We start from the raw sequence: 19,116 nt of genomic DNA on the forward strand, positions 1-19,116 counted from the left end.
CACACACACACACACGTAGAGGGAAAGAGAGCTTTAAACAATGTCAGCAGAAGAAACGAAACCAGCATCAGAGGAATCATCAATCCCAAAACCACCAACTTCAAATGTATTTTCCATGTTTGGAGCCAAGAAGGAAAAGAAGGAAGAACCACAAGAAGAATCTAAATCCAAAGACATTGACTCCAAAAAGGAGGAATCTAAATCGGACGACGCCAAAAAAGGTGGAGATGGAGACAACGAAGATGAGGCTGCTGCTGAAGAAGAAGAACCGGATGTTGAGTTCACCCCCGTGATCCACTTGGACAAAAAAGTTGATGTTAAAACCAACGAGGAAGATGAAGATGTCGTATACAAAGTGCGTGCCAAACTTTTCCGTTTCCATGCCGACACAAAAGAATGGAAAGAAAGAGGTACTGGTGATGTCAAATTCTTGAAACATAAAGCTACTGGCAAGACTAGAATTTTGATGAGAAGAGACAAGACGTTAAAAATTTGTGCTAATCATTTGATTCAATCTGATTATGAATTGAAACCAAATATTGGATCAGATAGATCTTGGGTTTATACTGTTACTGCCGATGTTTCTGAAGGTGAACCTGAAGCTCAAACTTTGGCTATTAGATTTGGTAATAAGGAAAATGCTGATTTGTTTAAAGAACATTTCGAAAAGGCTCAATCCGAAAACAAGACTAACTAAACCAAAAAGGGGAAAGCGGATGTGTATATTAAGTAGATGATTGCATATAGGTTTGAATACAGTGAATGTAATTTCAAATCAATCTATTTTTGGGTTGGATGAATGTTGTATTCGTGTCTGAAAATGGATTCGTTTCCAAATACCTATGTAGTTTAGAATCATTCCACAGAACCGACATGCTTTTGCTCCATATTAGTGGTGAACTATACTGTATTAACGTAGAGGATCAGTGTGCTATCGGGTTCTACGCGTAGATGCAGTAGGAATACAAACACGTTCTGTTGTTTGATAGTAGCTTGGTCCACGTGCGTTCGTAATACTTCGTAAGAAAAAAAATTGTTTAGTAGTAACACAAAAATCTATTCATCAATAGATATTACCCATTAGAAGGAATCTGATTTATATATTTATGACTATCAAACCCCTAGTTTGCCACTACTTATTTCAGTTCAATCACCTTATATCAGTGTGTCATTCATAAATACTGCTTGCATTTTTGGCATCGACTTTTACTGATCACCGAGGAACGATGAAGTTTGGTAAATATCTCGCGTCGAGGCAATTGGAACTACCAGAATATTCAGGTCATTTTATCGATTACAAGGCTCTAAAAAAGCTAATCAAACAACTAGCTATACCGACTAATAAGTCGGGTGGGAATTCAGTCAGTTCGGTAATTGCTGGAAACAATGGTAGTCTGTCAATTTCCGAAATTCAACAATCACTAAAGGAAAATAAGGCAACTTTCTTTTTTAGAGTTGAAAGAGAATTGGATAAGGTCAATTCATTTTATCTCGAAAAACAAGCCAATTTGGCAATCAATTTAAATCTACTTGTTTTGAAAAGAGATGAACTTTTCGCTAAGTCAAATGCGTTTCTTCATCAACATTCCCATGATGGAACTACTGCCAATGTCGACTCTGCTGCATATTTGAATTTTAGAAACTCAATCTCGTTTCTTAATTTGTATCAAAACTTCAAGAAAATCCATCAGGATCTTATCAGGTTACAACAGTTTATAGAGCTCAATGAGACGGGGTTTTCCAAAGTTGTGAAGAAATGGGATAAGAGATCAAAATCACATACAAAGGAGTTATTTATAAGTACTGCAGTTAGTGTACAACCCGTGTTTCATAAGAATGAGATTAATGAGTTGAGTGATTTGGTGACACAATCGTTGTTTGATATAGAGAGTATTATGGATGGGGATTACTCGTGTTTAGTCAATTATAGTGCCCACAACTCAGTATCCGTTGATTCGGAAGCTTCTCAACGTGAGTTGGCTCCAACATCTACCGAGACACCAAGCTCACCATCTCAGAATCAAACACCACCATTTATTAGACAAACCTCAATTCTGATTTCATCAAATAACAACACCGAGGTTGATGAATTGTATTCTAGTTTTGTCAATGTTGCAACTATTAAGGATCCTGACTTGTCATTACTTGCTAGATGGGTGGAGAAACTTAATGGATCACCGAAACGTCCCAACGAACCATTTGATGCCACAGTTCGATACAAAGCATCAAAAATTTTCCTATTATCAATCACCAATCTCAAAATATCAGATTCATTTTTGGAGTCATTTTTGAATCTCATTAACTTTGATATCGACTTTACTTTTGTTAATGACGATTTCAACAACAACAAGACCGTTTTCCATGAATGTTGCTCTATGCCGCCAGCGTCCACTCACAATGAGAGCCACGTCGTTATCAACAATGGTGTTAAGGTTATAAATTCAAATGACTCAATCAATCATTCAAGAGTCTTTATCGTCGAGTATATCATGAAAACATATTCTCCACAAGATGTATGCAATTTGCTTAAAAGACGCGATTTCAATGGACGTACATGTCTACATTATGCCGCACAAAACAATCGAAGTGATTTATTGGATATTATCATTGCTGCGTTTCCTTCTAATCACATTGACGACCTTGATAATGATTCAATGTCGCCTCTATTGTTGGCAGTCAAGCATGGACATTTAAACATTATTAAAAAATTGGTTCAATTTGGATCAAATCCACTTCCTAGCACCAATAAGGAAACTCTTCAATATTTGCCTATAAACTATGCATGTAAATTTGGAGACTACAAAATCTTGGAATATTTGTTATCCAATGAGAAATCATCAGACTTGGTCAAAGTTTTAGTCAATGAACAAGATGTTGAAGGACTACTTCCATTGCACGTTGTTGCTCGTGAAGGGCACTACAAGTTGATCACTTTATTAATAAAGTACGGAGCAGAAGTGAATAAAACCGATGGGTTTAACAAGTGGACACCTATTTTCTATGCCGCAGCTGAAGGGCACGTCAAAACAACCCAAGAATTGGTCAAATTCGGGGCCAAATTGGATATCTTGGATGAGGATGGGTTTAACGTGTTGTACTATTGTGTGGTGGAAGGGCATGTTGGGGTCATTAATGAGTTGCTTAGTTATCACCAGAATATGAACACACAGGTGGACAATCATTTAAATATTGAATCAAGCAATATTATGTCCATCCAAGGTGACCCTATCAGAATGAGCGATAATGATGATTCCGAAGATAGCGGATCTATGGATAAAAACAATGTCGATAGTATTCCTGATTTGCAATTACCACCACCTATTTTACCCTTGAGGCGATATGGCCATAATTTCTTGGAACAAAAAGTTTTGATTGAATTGATTTTCCCTCATGATGATCTGTCATTTATTAACCTATTTAATTCAATCACTGATTTGAAACCGGGTAGAATTACATTGACATCGAATATATCTGATATTGTTCCTAGAAATATCTTGTTGCCTTTGGAGGATAAGAATCATCATGGTGGCGCAAATAATAACAATTGTGTTTTCCAAACTGATGTTGATTCATTGAATGAATTTCGTATTGATTTTGAAATTTTTCCTAAATTTGGAACTAGATTAATTGCCAAAACTACGGCTCTATCGTTTTCCCACATCGACACCACGTCACCTGAAATTAGCTCCATTGAATTACCATTGTTTGATTTGAGATTGAGAAATATTGGCCAATTGAAGTTTAATTATCAGATAATTTTCCCATTTTCTGGGACTGTACTTGAAACAACTAAATTTGACACGTATTGGAAATCATCAACAAGTATAGTCAAGAATAAGCAAACTTTGAAATTAAATGCAGCAGGTGGATTATCTCCCAATAACTTTTTATCACCCAATGCTAATGTCGCCGTCAATGCCAGTGGCTTAAACCAAGGTCCCAACGCACGTCCCGCACCAGTGCAACAAGAGTATTTGCCATCATCATCGTCAATAGTGACTGCCACATCTCTTTCTGGTGAGTATTTAAGAATCAGAGTTTGTTTATTGAATGATGGTACTCCCGTCGTATGCCCTCATTGGTCAATTGCCATTACTGAAAACATTGATCTTTATTTACCAAATTTATCTCTTGAGCAACTTAGTTCCATAACTAATGATTTATTTGATTATTCTAAAGTGATTAATGATTTATCAAATATGACGGTTAAAGATATAAGTTTGATTAAAAAATTGTTACGAATCATTTACCTACCATTGGATATCGTTTTAGAGATTTTAAGTCCTGAAGTTAACTTGAATTTGGAGTTGATTTTTCCGTCATTCTATGAATTGGAAGTGTTGCCATTTGTCGGCAACATTCAAAAAAATCTAAACAGTTTCATTGACTTCACATTGAATGATGTTTTCAATCATATCAAGCCATTCAAGTCCAAGGAAAATCAACCTTCAAGATCAATTATTCTTCTTTCGTCAAATTCCTTAATTTGTAAAATCTTGAATTGGAAACAGCCAAATTTCCCCGTGTTTTTGATAATGAATGGAATAACATATAATAATTCACTAAAGAAATTTGAACAACGATCAACTAATGGATTGTTGATTAATGAAGAAACTGATCGGAATAGAGTCTCCAGCAAATTGGAATCGTCACCTTCATCATCTACAGAATTGAACAATTATCAAGAGTTGATTATAAGATCTATCAAAGAAGCTGTCAATTTCACCATGAATAATAACTTGTTTGGTTTAATTACCTCCATACATTTGCTTGATTTGGTTCCTAAATTGATTCCATTGATACGAAGCAGAGGGCTTATATTAGTTGCCTCGAGTGATACGAATGATCAAGATGATGCTGAAGAAGATGTTTTGAAACGTGAGTTGGACTCATACACTAAGACAGAAATCAATGGTTTAAGATTTGATGATGTACTTAGTTTCAAACAAGATATCACCATGTAGTTGTTTCGTATATAGACATTAATGTATTGCTTATTAAATGATATAAATATTACAATTGTTACAGTAAATAATAATAATAAAACACAACTTCTCTTTTTCTAGGTTATCTCCTTCGTCTCGGAGGTGGAGGCGGTGGAGGCGGTGCTTTCTTTCTTAATGCCTTTTGCTTAATAGATGAATTTGAATCAATTGAACTTGAAGAAGATGATGCAGTTTTATTTTGGTATAATTGTCTTCGACGCTTTTCAGGAACGGGTAATTTAGGTAATGGTTTTGATGTGATGTATTCATTGGGTAAATCCAAAATATTAGTATCACGATAATCGAAATCACCACCATTGTTGTCATTACTATTGTTTTTCTTCTGGTTGGCGGATAAATCATTCAAATCTAAACCAGTTAGGGTTGATTTACCATCTTCGCCAAATGTCAATCTTTTCGAAAAGTCGGTTAGAAATACATTATTATTGTTGTCCATGAAAATCGAAGGAGATGTCTGAGCTGCATTTTTGGAGTTTGATTTCAACTTTTGACTATTTGTTCTTTCCAAGAAATTGTGTGCTGTTGTATGTTTATGGTAATCACTTCGACTAGACGATCGAACCGAAGCTATACGAGTGAATAATCGTGATGTTTCACGTTCAACTGAATTGAGATCCTCCAAGGAAGATAGTTCGGGTGACCCTTTTTCCAGTTGTGGGCTACTAGATTTTGTTTTATGGTTTGATATTGATTTTTTCAACCATTTAACATTCATGCATTTCATTGCTAGATCCAGGATGAATTTGTCTTCACTAGAGTCTTCTGATTTCAGTCCTGAATTGACCACAATATTACTTAGCACATTGTAAAGCTCTTGTGATTTGTAGCCGCCACATTCATTAAGTTCAGAAAACATCAAAATCGGATACAATACCCTCAAGTAAGTCACTATTAAGATATTATCCTTGTGTTCTAAATTGTCCAATTCTCTTAAAAAGATGTCTAGTAAAATTTTCAAATCATTTCGATAAATCAATTTAGCTGTGAATGAAGTTGTGAAAACAAGGTAGAGAAATTTTAAAATCAATAGGATAATGATTTGTGATTCTTCACGATTCAAGTGATAGATTAGCAAGTTGATAAATCCGACAATGTTATTCACATTGCTGTTTGAATTATCATCATTATGTATCAATTCTTCAAACACTTTATTTGAATGTTCATTTCGAGCATATGAACTCATTAAAAATTGCTCATTAATGAGTAGTAAAAGCTTCAACTCTTCATAAGCAACAAGTTTAGCTTCATTATGAAAATCGTCATCATTCTCCAAATCATAATTGTTAAAACCTTCTGATGATAAAAGGTGTCTTATAATTGTAACAATTACCTCATTATTATTGAATGTCAAGTCCATAAATTCCGTGGGAGACAAAATTTCCACATAATAGAAATATTCAAAGACAATATCACAGCCAAATTTCAAAATGACAAATGAGGACTCTTCGTTGGCTACTGCTTTAATTTGAGTTGATATGAACTGCGACATTATAAATACAAATCGGCATTGTTCCAACGTTTTAAATACATTTTCACCATTAATCAAATCCAATGAGCTCGAGTTTGTTGAGGATGTACTCAGTATATCGCTTGAATCATCTGCGACTTCCTGGTCATTTGAAGTATTTTTAAGCTTGAGTAGAAGAAGCAATGTTATGCACAAAAACTCCTTCAAACACTCAGCTTCATATGCAACTTGATCATTAACTTCCCATTCACTCTCACTATTTCCATCTTCAGTGAACTCCATTCTGTAATTTGTAATTGTAGTGAATGTCTCTAAAAATGCCAATATTTTACCAATACAAAATTTGAAATTCTTGACAAATAAATTCAGCGTTAGAAGCTTCAATGCATATAGCGAAAGACTTTCGTATGTTGGTTTTGATTCATTGCTATTGTACATATTATCAACAATACATTTAATAAAAATGGAAAAGTTTTCGTTGCATTCTTGCGAATCACTGTTTATTAAAACTAGCGAAAGCTCTTCATCGAGGTAATTTCGTTCTTCACATGGTATTGTTGTGACAGATGCAAATGATATGCTTGTAGATGCTCTAGAAGGAGTTTGAAATGGTCGGGAATAAGTTATATTGTTGGCACAATTTCCGTCTCTTGACGAATTTGATATTTGAGACATGTCACTTATTATAGGGCAGTCATGAAGTACCAGTTTCTTGTCCAACGAAAATGAGTTTTATCTTTAGCTAATGAAGGATGTAAATTTTGGGCAGGTTCTATGAACAGCAGTGGTTGACCTAAGGCTAGCTATGGAATTAATAAGTTTTAAAATTGCGTTTTCCATTTCCTAAAGATGGAAAAAAGGTCGTGTGAAGTTTAAAAATTATTTCAATGTAACAACTAAACATACATTAAGTGTAACATTAGTGAAGAAAAACAAGGCTCAAAACTTCATAAGAAGTGTGTTCCTAGTTCATTACTATCATTTCATAAGCAAAAATAAGTCATAGTTTCATTAGCCCTCGAGTTATGAATGTAAATTGCAATTATCTGAATTGAACCGCCCCCTCAAATGCGGCGCTAGTTTTGGGACTGAACACTACTCGTCCCGCATGCTACCAAATAGTAGACCTTGATTTCTAAGAAATCGTTGGTTTGGATAGGCCGGAAGGAAACACTGTTTTGGGATTTTCTTGGGAAGAACAACTATTCTGGTAATTAATGGCTAGTTTCTGTAGTATCATTCATTTTGACAGAAAAGAAAAGCGCGTCGGAAAATTGATATCATTATATGCAGTACTTTGGTCCAAATGTATTCATTGCCTTTCGTATTCTTGTGCATTCAATATTTTCATAGTGGTTCCAGTAACTACTTTCAACTTGAAAACTAGTAGGTTCAGCCCCAATTGGAGTAGTTAGCTCTAAACATGATGTTGCTGATCGATGTCTAAATATGTGTGAACTATATTTTATTGAGTGTGTTGTTGTTTATATTGTTTTGCGTAGCGTGACAAAATAATAAACATAATAAACAAGAGACTAAAAAATCACAGTCAAATCGAATATCACTTGGTTAAACGATCAACGACCAAAAATACTTTCTACCTGTCACCAGTTGCTTTTCTTTTTCAAGGTGTGACCAACTACAATACAACAAGGGTTAATGTCTGTTCTTGATTCAGTCCACATAAGTTGGCAAGTTATTGGAGATGGATCCTTAGCCACGGGGAATGGATCAAATGGGAGTCACGATCCAATACACTCAGTTGGACCACAAAGAGTTTTTGCAGCACAATTGGTCTTAACACTCACATCCGGTATTTTACTATTCCTACTATTCTGTATCATGAGATATAGATGGCCCCATATATATGCTGTTCGAACATTGCGACAACAAGCCAAAAACATTTTAAAACCGTTACCAAATAATCTCTTTGGCTGGATAAAAGTGGTTTATAAATTGTCAGATGATGAAGTATTGTCATATTCAGGGTTGGATTGCTATGTTTACTTATCATTTTTCAAAATGGGGATCAAGATCTTTTTTGTATTGGCTATATTTTCAGTTGCCATTTTGAGTCCTATACGATACTACTTTACTGGAAATTATGACAAAGAGAGTATAAGCCTGAAGCCGAAGAATCCTGATTTTCGCGATGATTTTCCTAGGTTCTTGTGGGTGTATCCTATCTTTACATACTTGTTTTCCGTGGTTGTGTTTTACTATTTATATGAATACACTGACAAAGTGTTGAAAACTAGACAAAAATACTTAGCTTCACAAAACTCAATTACAGATCGAACGATTCGTTTAGACGGGATACCGAAAAAGTTACTTAGCAGAGAAAGGATCAAGAAATTTATCGAAGATTTAGGTATTGGAAGAGTTATGGATGTCAAGTTGATATACGATTGGACGCCACTTGAAACTAAACTTGAGGAAAGAGGAAAATTGGTGAGACAGTTGGAGTACTCATATGCCTCGGAATACAAGATGAATATCAACATTTATAACCAACAGCGCATTCCCGCAGTTAACCCCGACTGGGATGAACCATTGGATAATGTCAAAGCAAGGGAACTGATAGACCAGTTGTCAAAAGAACTTGTCCAACTTGATGACACCATCAGATCGATTCAGAGCAAATTTGATCCTGAATCAACAACTATCGATGCAAAACAACATCCGGAGTTTAGGGTTGTACCGTCTGCATTCATTACAATGGACTCAGTTGCATCGGCCCAAATGGCAGCTCAAGCAATATTAGATCCCCGAGTATATAAATTGATTGTTAGTTTAGCTCCAGCACCGCAAGACATCATATGGGGAAGTTTCAAGTTACAATACAGTGAAAAGCTTTTGAAATCTTACTTGATTACATTTTTAATAGTTTTGAGTTATGGATTTATCATATTCCTAGTCGTTCCCTTGACATCATTGCTCGATTTAAAAACAATCACCAAGTTTTGGCCAGCTCTTGGTCATTTCATCGGAAAGTCCAAGTGGTTGACAACTTTTGTCACTGGTATTCTTCCACCATTGTTGTTCACCTTGTTGAACATTCTGTTTCCCTATTTTTACCGATACTTGTCTCGATTCCAAGGATACTCTTCCAACAGTGAACTTGAATTGTCAACATTGTCCAAAAACTTCTTTTTCATATTCTTCAACTTATTTTTGATTTATGTTGCCGCTGGTACATTTTGGGATTATATGTCATACATCAGTGATACCACCAAGATTGCAACTCAACTTGCAACGTCTCTAAGACGTATGTCGTTGTTTTACGTTGACTTGATTTTGTTGCAAGGGTTGACCATGTTTCCAGTGAAGTTATTACAAGTGGGAGATCTTTTCTTGTTGAATGTTATTGGCAAGCTCTTTTTCTTAAAGTCATTCATTTTGAAAACTGCTAGAGACTACAGGTCATACTACTACACCCCACAAATACTCGATTTTGGAATTAACCTCCCACAACATATCATGATCTTCATGATTATTTTGATCTACTCGGTGGTCTCTACAAAGATTGTCACTTGTGGATTGATATACTTTATAATGGGCTTGTTTGTTTACAAGTACCAATTGGTATATAACTTTGTCCACCCGTCTCACTCCACTGGTAAAATATGGCCAATTGTTTTCCGTCGTGTTATATTAGGGTTGATAATTTTCCAATTGTTTATGTGTGGGACTTTGGCATTGGATAGCGCAATTTTGTTGTCATTGTTGTGTACACCATTGATATTTGTGACATTGGGTGTCTTGTACAATTTTGAAAAGAACTATGTGCCATTATGCGATTTCATTGCTTTGAGGGCCATTTTAAATCCATATGATTTCAACAAATTATTTGAAAATGATGACCAGCTGTTTAATTCTGGTGATAGTCAAAGCGAACAAGGATCAACGTCTGCTATCTTGGATGATGGGGAAGAAGAGAGTGGTAATGTACCAATCTTGGTAAATGATGGAGATGGACCGTTGGATGAGTCATCTCTCTTGAATGCAGGTGAAGAGGAGCCAAATACCCTGGTAGTAGTCAATGAAGAGAGATCACAAAAGAAACTCTCGCGAAGAAAATCAACTATTGATGAAGAGCGTGAACAATTTACTGATTACACATACCCACCATTGATTGATCCCTTGAACGGACCATGGGTGGGATTTACTGGAAACGTAGTATCAATCGTGGAATATCGAGGGGGGGTTGAAAATATTTTGGAAAATGGTCGATACGGAGCTACAAATGATGGAACCATTATTTCCACCACGGACACGGAGGTGATTGTCAACAAAGTGCTTTCAGTAAGTGAGTGGGAGTGAACATATTAAATATAATGCAAATTAATAGAACAAAAAAATGCAATATTTTTGACATAATTTAATAAGGCGGAGCGACCGGATGCTATTTCTAGAATCATAAACGGAGCTTCTTTCAAAAAGGCGCCTCTAACAATACAGGATTTTATAATTACGAAATAACATTGCACTAGCAAGTCACACACACACACATACATTGCCCACTCTTCTCACCTCTTGTCGTCTAATTGATTGCACAAAAGTATTGTTCAAAAACATTTCTAATTGTGTAATCATATTTCTCGGATTAATCTCTCTCATCGTCTAAATTTTCAAAATTGTTCCTGAGTTACAATTCGATTTTATGTAACTATGTTTCAAAATGCCGTACCATCACTTCGGAAGTAGAGAAACTTTGCTCCGTTGGGACAATAAACCTGCAAAACAAGGTGGAGTATTGTGAATAAGAAAAACTACGAAAGAAAAGCTAATTAGATTACAAAGTCGGACAATCAGGCCATCCAACCTATTTCTTCTTGATGTGCCTTACGCAAAAGACATCCTCAAATTTACAAAAGAGTAGAGTAATGCAAATGAATCAAACAAAATGTAAATACTTTGAGCTCTTTTTATATGTAATGTATATTTTTTCACCGTATAAAATTTTACAACAATCGGAAATATCGTCACTTGAAGAAATTTTGAAAAAAAATTTATCCCAAAGTATGTGCACAAGAACTGAATAATAATGATAATGAAATAATAGCTTTTAATAAAAAATGCAACGATAGTGGGGCGGAAGTTATTTAACTTGATGTGTTGGTGTCCCCTTTTTAAATAATTGGTTAAACTTTCTAAAATGCAAATCTCGACTCAGGAAATTCACTCACTTTTTCTTTGTACTTTCTTTCTTGCTAGGCCTCTTCTCCAAAGCTTGATTCTGCTTCCTGGTTACTGAGATCTCGCTCAATTTTTTCTGTCTCAACTCTTTATCAGTAACATAATCTGGCTTATCGGGATTATAGTCACAAATCAATCCAAATCTAATACAAGCTCCACAACTTGGTCTAACTTCGTCACATTTCAAGTGCTTGATACGACAAATCCAACAACCTTTTTTTGACCTAGGTAGTAATCTTCTTCTAGTATATTTTTTCTTCATCATCGGTTGGTCTTTGTTGGCGAGCAAGTCGCTGGTAGTACTTGGCAATAACGGAGTCGATTTCGACTTTCTGAGTTTGCTTGATTTGCTTTGTGATGGTCGCAATTTTTCTTTTCCAATCTTGGAATTGAAAGAATCATCAATGTTGTCACTTTCAGAAACGTCGTCATTATCGGTATTGAAATCAGGGTTGAAACCCATCACGCTATTTCGCAACGATACTAGTTCCCTTTTGTTAATTGATTTCGCTTTTGGATCTAGAACCTCAACAGTATCATCCGCTGTAGAATCATTAATAAGTTTCAGACTCTTTTTTTTCTGTATTTTCCTCTTGGAGACTGAAACTCTACCAGCTTCCCTTTCATGACCCAAACTATAGTTTTTCTTCCAAAGATCTTGTCGCTGTAACAAATCTGCCGCTGGCAGTAAAGGTGCCCCTGGTGATAACATTGAAGTTGCATTTGTAGCTTCAAGGTCTTGACGAAACACATTGGCACCTTTAGGGCCACTACTAGCACTAGTTGGAGTTGCCAAAACGCTCGGACGACCAGTTGAAGCAACGGCCATAGAACTTGGTGAAGCGTTAGAAAAAGTTCTTAATGTGTGTAATTGTGGTTGTAGTTGAGGTTGTAGTTGAGGTTGTGGTTGCGACTGTGGTCTTAAATAAGGAAATGACTCTAATGAGGTTGGTGTATCCGCTTGCAGATGTTGTTGACTTTGAAAAATTGATGTATCTGGCTTTGTGGGATCTAATCCCATGGAAGCAGTCGAAGGAGACGATCTTGTTGACGCGATTGCTGCGTTAGTCTCCAATGATGCGACAGCACCTGAAATCTTGTTCAAATTCTTTCTGGATGTTGTTTTCAATCTACACAAGGACGGTTTTTTGGAAATTCTGTGGTTTGTAGTTGAAGATAAGCCAATCATGGCACTGGCTAAGGGGCTGTTCAATGTACGAGCTGGTGTCTTGTTGATTGCCGGAGGCACCGAGTCAATGGAAATACTAGGGTCAAATGTGCCCAAGGAGGAGCTATTTGTAGTAGTTGGGTGATGGAGCGAAGCACTAGAGGTGAAGCTTGAAACGTCAGAAAATGTTGGTGTGAGTGAATGGTCCATATTTGTATCTTGAGTCGCCAAAGTCAGTAGATTGTGGGGTGTCATATACGACTCGGTTTCCAACGAATGGCTAACTTGGTTGACCGGTGGGTGATTCACACTTTGGAATCGACGTTGAGCTACTACATCGAAGAATTGCAAATGTGACAAGTCTCTATTAACACTAGGGTGTTGGTACAGACGAGCACGAGCAGGTGTTCGATTGAAGTTGAGAAGTGAGTCTGTAGAAGCGTTGGATACATCGTACTCATTGTAGACATGGAATTCACCAGGTATTGTTTCATTGATAGCATCTGTTGATTGACTAGGATCGAGAATGTTCAAAAACGTTGTTGTTGACTCGTTCACTGAGTGTGGTATTTGGTCACTGGTATCATCACCGTAAAAACTTCCAGTGTCATTAGCTTGGTAGAAACTGGCCTGGGTTGTAGTATTTGGAATGCTGTTATCTCTTTCCAAATTGTTCAACGAAACGGTGGAGTTTGTTTGAGGTATTGAGTTTTCACCTACGGGTATTTGAAAATGCGATTGTCTAATCGATGCATAATTTGAATACGGGTGGTGTGGCAACTCATTTTGCCCTGTATTGATTTGCTGCTGAACTGCTTGCTGTGCTTGTAGTAAATGTTGTTCATCTGAGTGCAGCTGGGGCGTGCCCGAACCAAAATCGTATTTATGATAACGCAGTGTGTCACTACTTGGTCGTCTGTTGAAACCGCCATGAACATGAACAGGTGGAGCACAAGGTAGACTTGCTGTATTCTCAAGCCTTGTTAGCTGATATAGTAGCAGGTTGTGGCCAAATTCGTAAAATGCGGGGTCGAAAGTGTTGGTTCTGTCAATATTAAACTCATGCATTCTTTGTAATTCATTAGTAAGCACTCTGTCTTGGTGTATAGATAACCCGTTATGTTGAGTAGCCCTCAAAGGTGATGACATGTCCATTTGCGGTGATGATTCCACTGGTATAGTATCGTCGGCTGCTGTTGATGATGAGGTTTTTGCAGACTCAGTGATTGGATGCCTCACCATGCGTCGCTTGGAAAAAAATTTCTCTTTTGATATGAATTCAAATTATCTAATTGAGCAGTGGTGAAACCTTTTTTGAAATGAAGCTCTTGTTGTACTCAATTAACGGTAGTGAATCACTTGGTTGGTATCAGCTGGTAGCTCTGTTTGGTTTAGTGTTGTTTGTTATGTGAGTACCTGAATAAAATCCGTAAAAAAATAAAAAAATAAAAAATAAAAAATAAAATTTTTTTAAATCCGATGCGTTAATTAGTGTCACAAAAATAAAACTCTCTCTTTTGTCGGGGTAATACTCACAAGTATTGAGGTGTGGATGTTCGCGATAAATGATCCTGTATATATTTTGTCTTATTGAGTTTTGTAAATTGAAAAAATTTTGAGATTATGGCAACAAGTGTAATAAATATCAAAGTATTGAACTATTGTCACCTTATGTCTTTGTGGGATAACTGTTGAACTTGAAGTTTATCTCGGCGTTGGTGTAGATATGCTTCAGATGATATTACCAACTCAGATCTGTAGTAATGAATAGTTATTTTTCCGTAATGAGGGCGTTGAGGAAAAATATGAGATTTCAAAGTAGTTGTTATGCTTCCCACTTTAATTCCTGGCCTTTGTGGTTTTAATAGTCGTTACGACGGTCTTGCTTCTCTTGTTTGTCGGTTCCACACTACTAATGAATTTGCGAGACAATTTAATTTTGTGTATGTTGTCCCTTTTAAGTAAAAATCGTATTGATCAATGCTTATTTTCTGTTATCTGTTTTATTGATGTAGATGTCTTTGGGGCGCAATCAGGTCTATTCTGCGATGTGCTCTCTTTTCAACAAAAAATTATGATGAAAGAACTATTGTAATTGTGTTCCCGCTTGTCTTAATTGGTGATGAAGCTCACGTAGTGGTGTAGTAGTTGAGTAGTGGGCGGCCAATATGTTTAGTCGATGTAAGATGTGAACGTTGTTGTGGTGTAATGAGTGTGTTGTTTTACTACAAGGGATTGTTCAGTAATTGAGTAATTTATAAACGATAGGACGAAATTGGCAGTATTTCAAGCTTGGGGTTTCTTGTGATAAAGGAATGGTTGGTTTATGGTGGTTGTTTAGTGATGCTAATCTAATTGATTAAAGTTATGGGCGAGAATGTATGTACACAATACATTCAGCAGTCAATTCCAGTTAATTGGATATATGTGATAGGATACTTTGTCTGAATTGTAACTCAATTGTGAAGCTGTAACCGTTACACTGGTAGTAACTGAACCACAGTATTCAATCGTATACGTGAAAGGGGAGTGGGTGATCTGAACTTCTAAATTGGTTACAAATATGTAATGGAAACTTCTTCTGTATATATATTATATTTAGTCCCTAAAAGGTCTTGAGCCCTTAGAGCCATTGAAAAATTCAATTCTGTAACACACACAGTTTTTTTATTTTGATGTCTGATTGTTTTTTTGTAGTCAGAAAAGCGTAATAGTACAATGTGCATAAAAACAATGCAGGTTTGCGGTGAGATCAGTATTTCCATTGTATTCCACAGCCTTTACTTATTAATTTATAACGCTATACGCATGTACAAGTTTTAGTATCAAAAAATTTTATACCCAATTTTTAGATTTGTGTTCTTTGTTTGCTAAAACCAATGGAAGAGGTTTTTGTTATTGTTTCTTGTGTATGGCTTTTCTTTTATTTAAACCTTTGTCCTAAGAAAATAAAAATTGTCTATCATTATATTTTTGTGATCCCTTAATTTTATAGCGTTTATGATAAAAGAAAGCTTTAAGTAAATCAGCATATTTTGGTCCTTATTGTGTGTTTCTTTGTTTTTCTATGGTTATACATTATGCCGTCATTAGGTGAGGAGAGAGGTCCCTCTGTCTGTAGTTGCAATTTTGAATTACCTCAAAAAAAGAAACGGGCTTTGTCGAGCAAAATACTAAACACTGAAAAATTTTTACACCCCCTAATCAATGTTTTTGAACCGCATCCACAGTTTTTTGCTATTAAATTATGCATAACCGATAAAGGCTTGAAAGCGAACGCCTTTGATTAAGTGTTCTATGCATGTATTTAGTTTTTCATCAGTATGTCGGACTCAGGACATAATGCCAGGAATACTCCAGATGTACAAGCTTTATCGTGTGGTTTTTTGAATAAGTTCAAAGCGAAGCAATTACATTAGAAATTTGCCTAAATTATGTGTCTTGCTTATTGGAAATTCTGCTTAAACTCCATCAGTTGTCTATATGAGTGGAGAATTTTAAGTGGGGCAACCCCTTTACATGAAAAGAATAATGCAATAGTAAACAAAGGCTGTCATTAAACCAGTCAAGAGATTATAAAGCTGGTCAGCCTGAACAATGCCTGCCAGGCTTTGTCTTTATCACAGTGTTGGTGTGATGTATGTAGCGAAGAGGGTGTAAACCTTGGTTGAACAAAAGTGCCAGTCTCCTATTTTGAATGGAGTTGTCTACATACATCAAAGATTGAATTCAAGTGATCTAGGGCCAGCTATGTCGCGAGGTCATTGTAAAGAAATAAGTTTCGTAAATGCAGGAGCGAAGATCCACCCTTACGAAATAAAGTGAGTTAGTTTAAAAGTAATTAAAAAATCAGACTTTTATGGTTAAGAGCGCGCACTTTTGCATTGGGTGATTTGTTCAAGAGAAGCGAAGTTCTAAATTATTAAGTTCATCTTGACGCATTGTGGAAATTTCGCGACGGGAAATCTATAATTGTGAGGGTCCATAGCAAAATGGTATAACGTATAATAAAACGATACAAAATGAAGCATTGTAGCATCATTCAACAATAAAGCTTTGCAGAAGATGCAACGGCCTCAAAAAAATACACCAAACATTCTTTGGTGTAATCTCACATTAAACCTTGATTAAGCATCCTCTCCCGCTGTTAAAATCTCATCCCTTTGATGTGAAAGATCAATCAGCAACAAAGCAAAAGATTGCTAAAGGACATAAAATCGGTATTAGGGTTCTCAGGGCAAAATTTTGCATATAGTCCTGTATATAACAATTTAACCTTTAAGTAAAGGTACAGATATTCACAATAAATGTTTTTTTTTGTCAGGATACAAAACGAACGCTGTTACCAAATAGTGCATTGCCGATTTTAATTGTTTCCTAACAATAGGCATTGTGATATGGCCCGTTTGTTGAAGTAAAAAAATAATAAATGTGGATAAAATTTCTTCAAAATGCCGTTTGCTTTGTCAGGCTATTTTGTTGACGCATGGTTTATCGCAATTATTCAATTGGGATATAGATAAGCAAAATTAATTTATGAAAGTTCTACAATTTCACTTGTTTCCACACACATGCGCTGGTGCCACTTTTTGTTGTCAGAAGGCTTTTTGTTTAGGTGGGGGTAAGTTTACATGAAACGTTTGAATGTTGAAAACATTTTTTTTCAAGCGTGTGAACTTGTTGTAAACCCCAATTTTCATGGAATTAAAATTAACAAATTTGGTAAAATAAACCACACATGTGATGTTTACTGAGCTAAATCCACGGCAACAAAAGCCTTACAAAATGCAAATTTATTACTCTTTGCATTTCCGCGCAAAGATTTCCCAAGACCACACTAACAACTTGCTTGAATCTTTATTCTTTTAATCAGAGTGAATTAGCCAGTCCTACATTTACTCAGTCTCTTTGTTTTGCAAACAGTTGGCAATATTGGCTTTTTGCTGAACACTACTTTACAACCCCTCTTAATACTCACCTCCGCCACGGATCTTGTGATCATTTGCCGATCTACAAATGTAAGATATACTGCACACTCACTCAACTGATTAATGCTAAGTCTTTTATTAAACCTTAAACCATGTGCCGCAGTAATTAAAACCTAAGTTATTCAAAGTCCGAGAATGGAGGCTTCCTGGAACGTGTCTCACTACAGTCCATATCGCCACCACAAATGACCCAGTGTCTAAAAGACTAGTAAGCGGTTCAACTTTTGCTTATTATTATTTGTTTTACTGTACAATTTGGATCTTGTGTGGAGACAAATAACAATAAATTTTTCCGTTTAATTTTCGGCTCGTAAGTTATTTTCCGGTAAAACCCTGTCCGCAAATCAACGCCCTTAATGAATAATTATTCTTGTACTTCCATCCGCCAGAGATCGTAATCAACAATATGAAACCTAGTGAATAAACAGAATGTAAGCTTATTTGGGCTCTATTGCGGCATGTGTCTAAAAGGTAGCCTCTAACCGTAACCATTCACTAATCCATTCGCCGAAACAAGGTGTTGAAATTGTACATCGGGCGGGCTATTCCGCCGTAAAAAATTCAATTCTTAGAAAAGTGGGAATTTTGGGAGCTAATAATTCAGAAGGGATTAGAACCTATGACATCATTTTATGCTAGACTTCTGTAGAGTGTTCCCACGACACAGTTGTAAGCACAAAATAAAGTTTAAAACCAGTGCAGATACCATATAGGGGTCAATAATACCTTTGCAATGTAGTCACAAAATGTAAGCTGCATTTGACCGATAACTATTTTTTATTCTACTAAATTAAGGTCTATTTTTTTCGAATTTCATCACTTACATTTCGTAAATTTCGGTTGTCATGGCAACCAGTTTTTGAGTTTCAGGGTGTCGAGAAAAAGCTACCAGCCACTTCAAAACCAGTCTAGAAAGGCCACTCGCTTTACCTGTCTTTGGTAAGTTCGGTAGAGCTTCAATGCCAATCTGTTCTGGTAACTTCATTAATCTGGCTCACAGATAGAAAACTTTTGGTGGAATGAAATAGAAACTAGTTCACATTTTGTGACATCTCAAATTTATTGTCTAATTTTGTAAATCAGTCGATATATATGCTGTCTCCAATTTTGCATTGTATATAACAACCTACAATAGAGTGAGTTAGGAAGTTAATACCGGACTTTTTCTGTAGTTTTATCGCGGCTTATTTGAAAGGTTTGAAGTGCAAAAAGAAAAGACTAAGTCGCCCAATATAGCTGCAGAAGGACAAAGGATATTTGCTTTTGTAAATAAAGACTTGAAATCAG

At 36.0% G+C, this 19,116-nt stretch overlaps 5 protein-coding genes across 5 annotated transcripts; 3 read left to right on the top strand and 2 right to left on the bottom strand. All coding sequences in view use genetic code 12, as the record gives it.

Annotated features, from left to right (window-relative positions):
• Positions 1–40: 40 nt before the first annotated feature.
• On the top strand, positions 41–697 carry CORT_0A03800 (Yrb1 protein; the record flags this gene model as incomplete). The annotated part of the gene is made up of 1 exon (XM_003866160.1): positions 41–697. One exon carries the CDS (start codon positions 41–43, stop codon positions 695–697), a length of 657 nt encoding a protein of 218 aa, XP_003866208.1.
• Positions 698–1,226: 529 nt separating this feature from the next.
• Positions 1,227–4,964, top strand: CORT_0A03810 (Pho81 protein; the record flags this gene model as incomplete). The annotated part of the gene is made up of 1 exon (XM_003866161.1): positions 1,227–4,964. The coding sequence occupies one exon, from the start codon at positions 1,227–1,229 to the stop codon at positions 4,962–4,964; it is 3,738 nt and encodes a 1,245-aa protein (XP_003866209.1).
• Positions 4,965–5,067: 103 nt separating this feature from the next.
• On the bottom strand, positions 5,068–7,149 carry CORT_0A03820 (hypothetical protein; the record flags this gene model as incomplete). Its single annotated transcript, XM_003866162.1, has 1 exon — positions 5,068–7,149. One exon carries the CDS (start codon positions 7,147–7,149, stop codon positions 5,068–5,070), a length of 2,082 nt encoding a protein of 693 aa, XP_003866210.1.
• A 984-nt stretch (positions 7,150–8,133) lies between these two features.
• Positions 8,134–10,797, top strand: CORT_0A03830 (hypothetical protein; the record flags this gene model as incomplete). The annotated part of the gene is made up of 1 exon (XM_003866163.1): positions 8,134–10,797. The coding sequence occupies one exon, from the start codon at positions 8,134–8,136 to the stop codon at positions 10,795–10,797; it is 2,664 nt and encodes an 887-aa protein (XP_003866211.1).
• An 862-nt stretch (positions 10,798–11,659) lies between these two features.
• Positions 11,660–14,083, bottom strand: CORT_0A03840 (Ume6 transcription factor; the record flags this gene model as incomplete). Its single annotated transcript, XM_003866164.1, has 1 exon — positions 11,660–14,083. The coding sequence occupies one exon, from the start codon at positions 14,081–14,083 to the stop codon at positions 11,660–11,662; it is 2,424 nt and encodes an 807-aa protein (XP_003866212.1).
• Positions 14,084–19,116: the final 5,033 nt, after the last annotated feature.

Source organism: Candida orthopsilosis (genome assembly GCF_000315875.1).
Source record: "Candida orthopsilosis Co 90-125, chromosome 1 draft sequence".
Lineage (NCBI taxonomy): Eukaryota > Fungi > Ascomycota > Pichiomycetes > Serinales > Debaryomycetaceae > Lodderomyces > Lodderomyces orthopsilosis.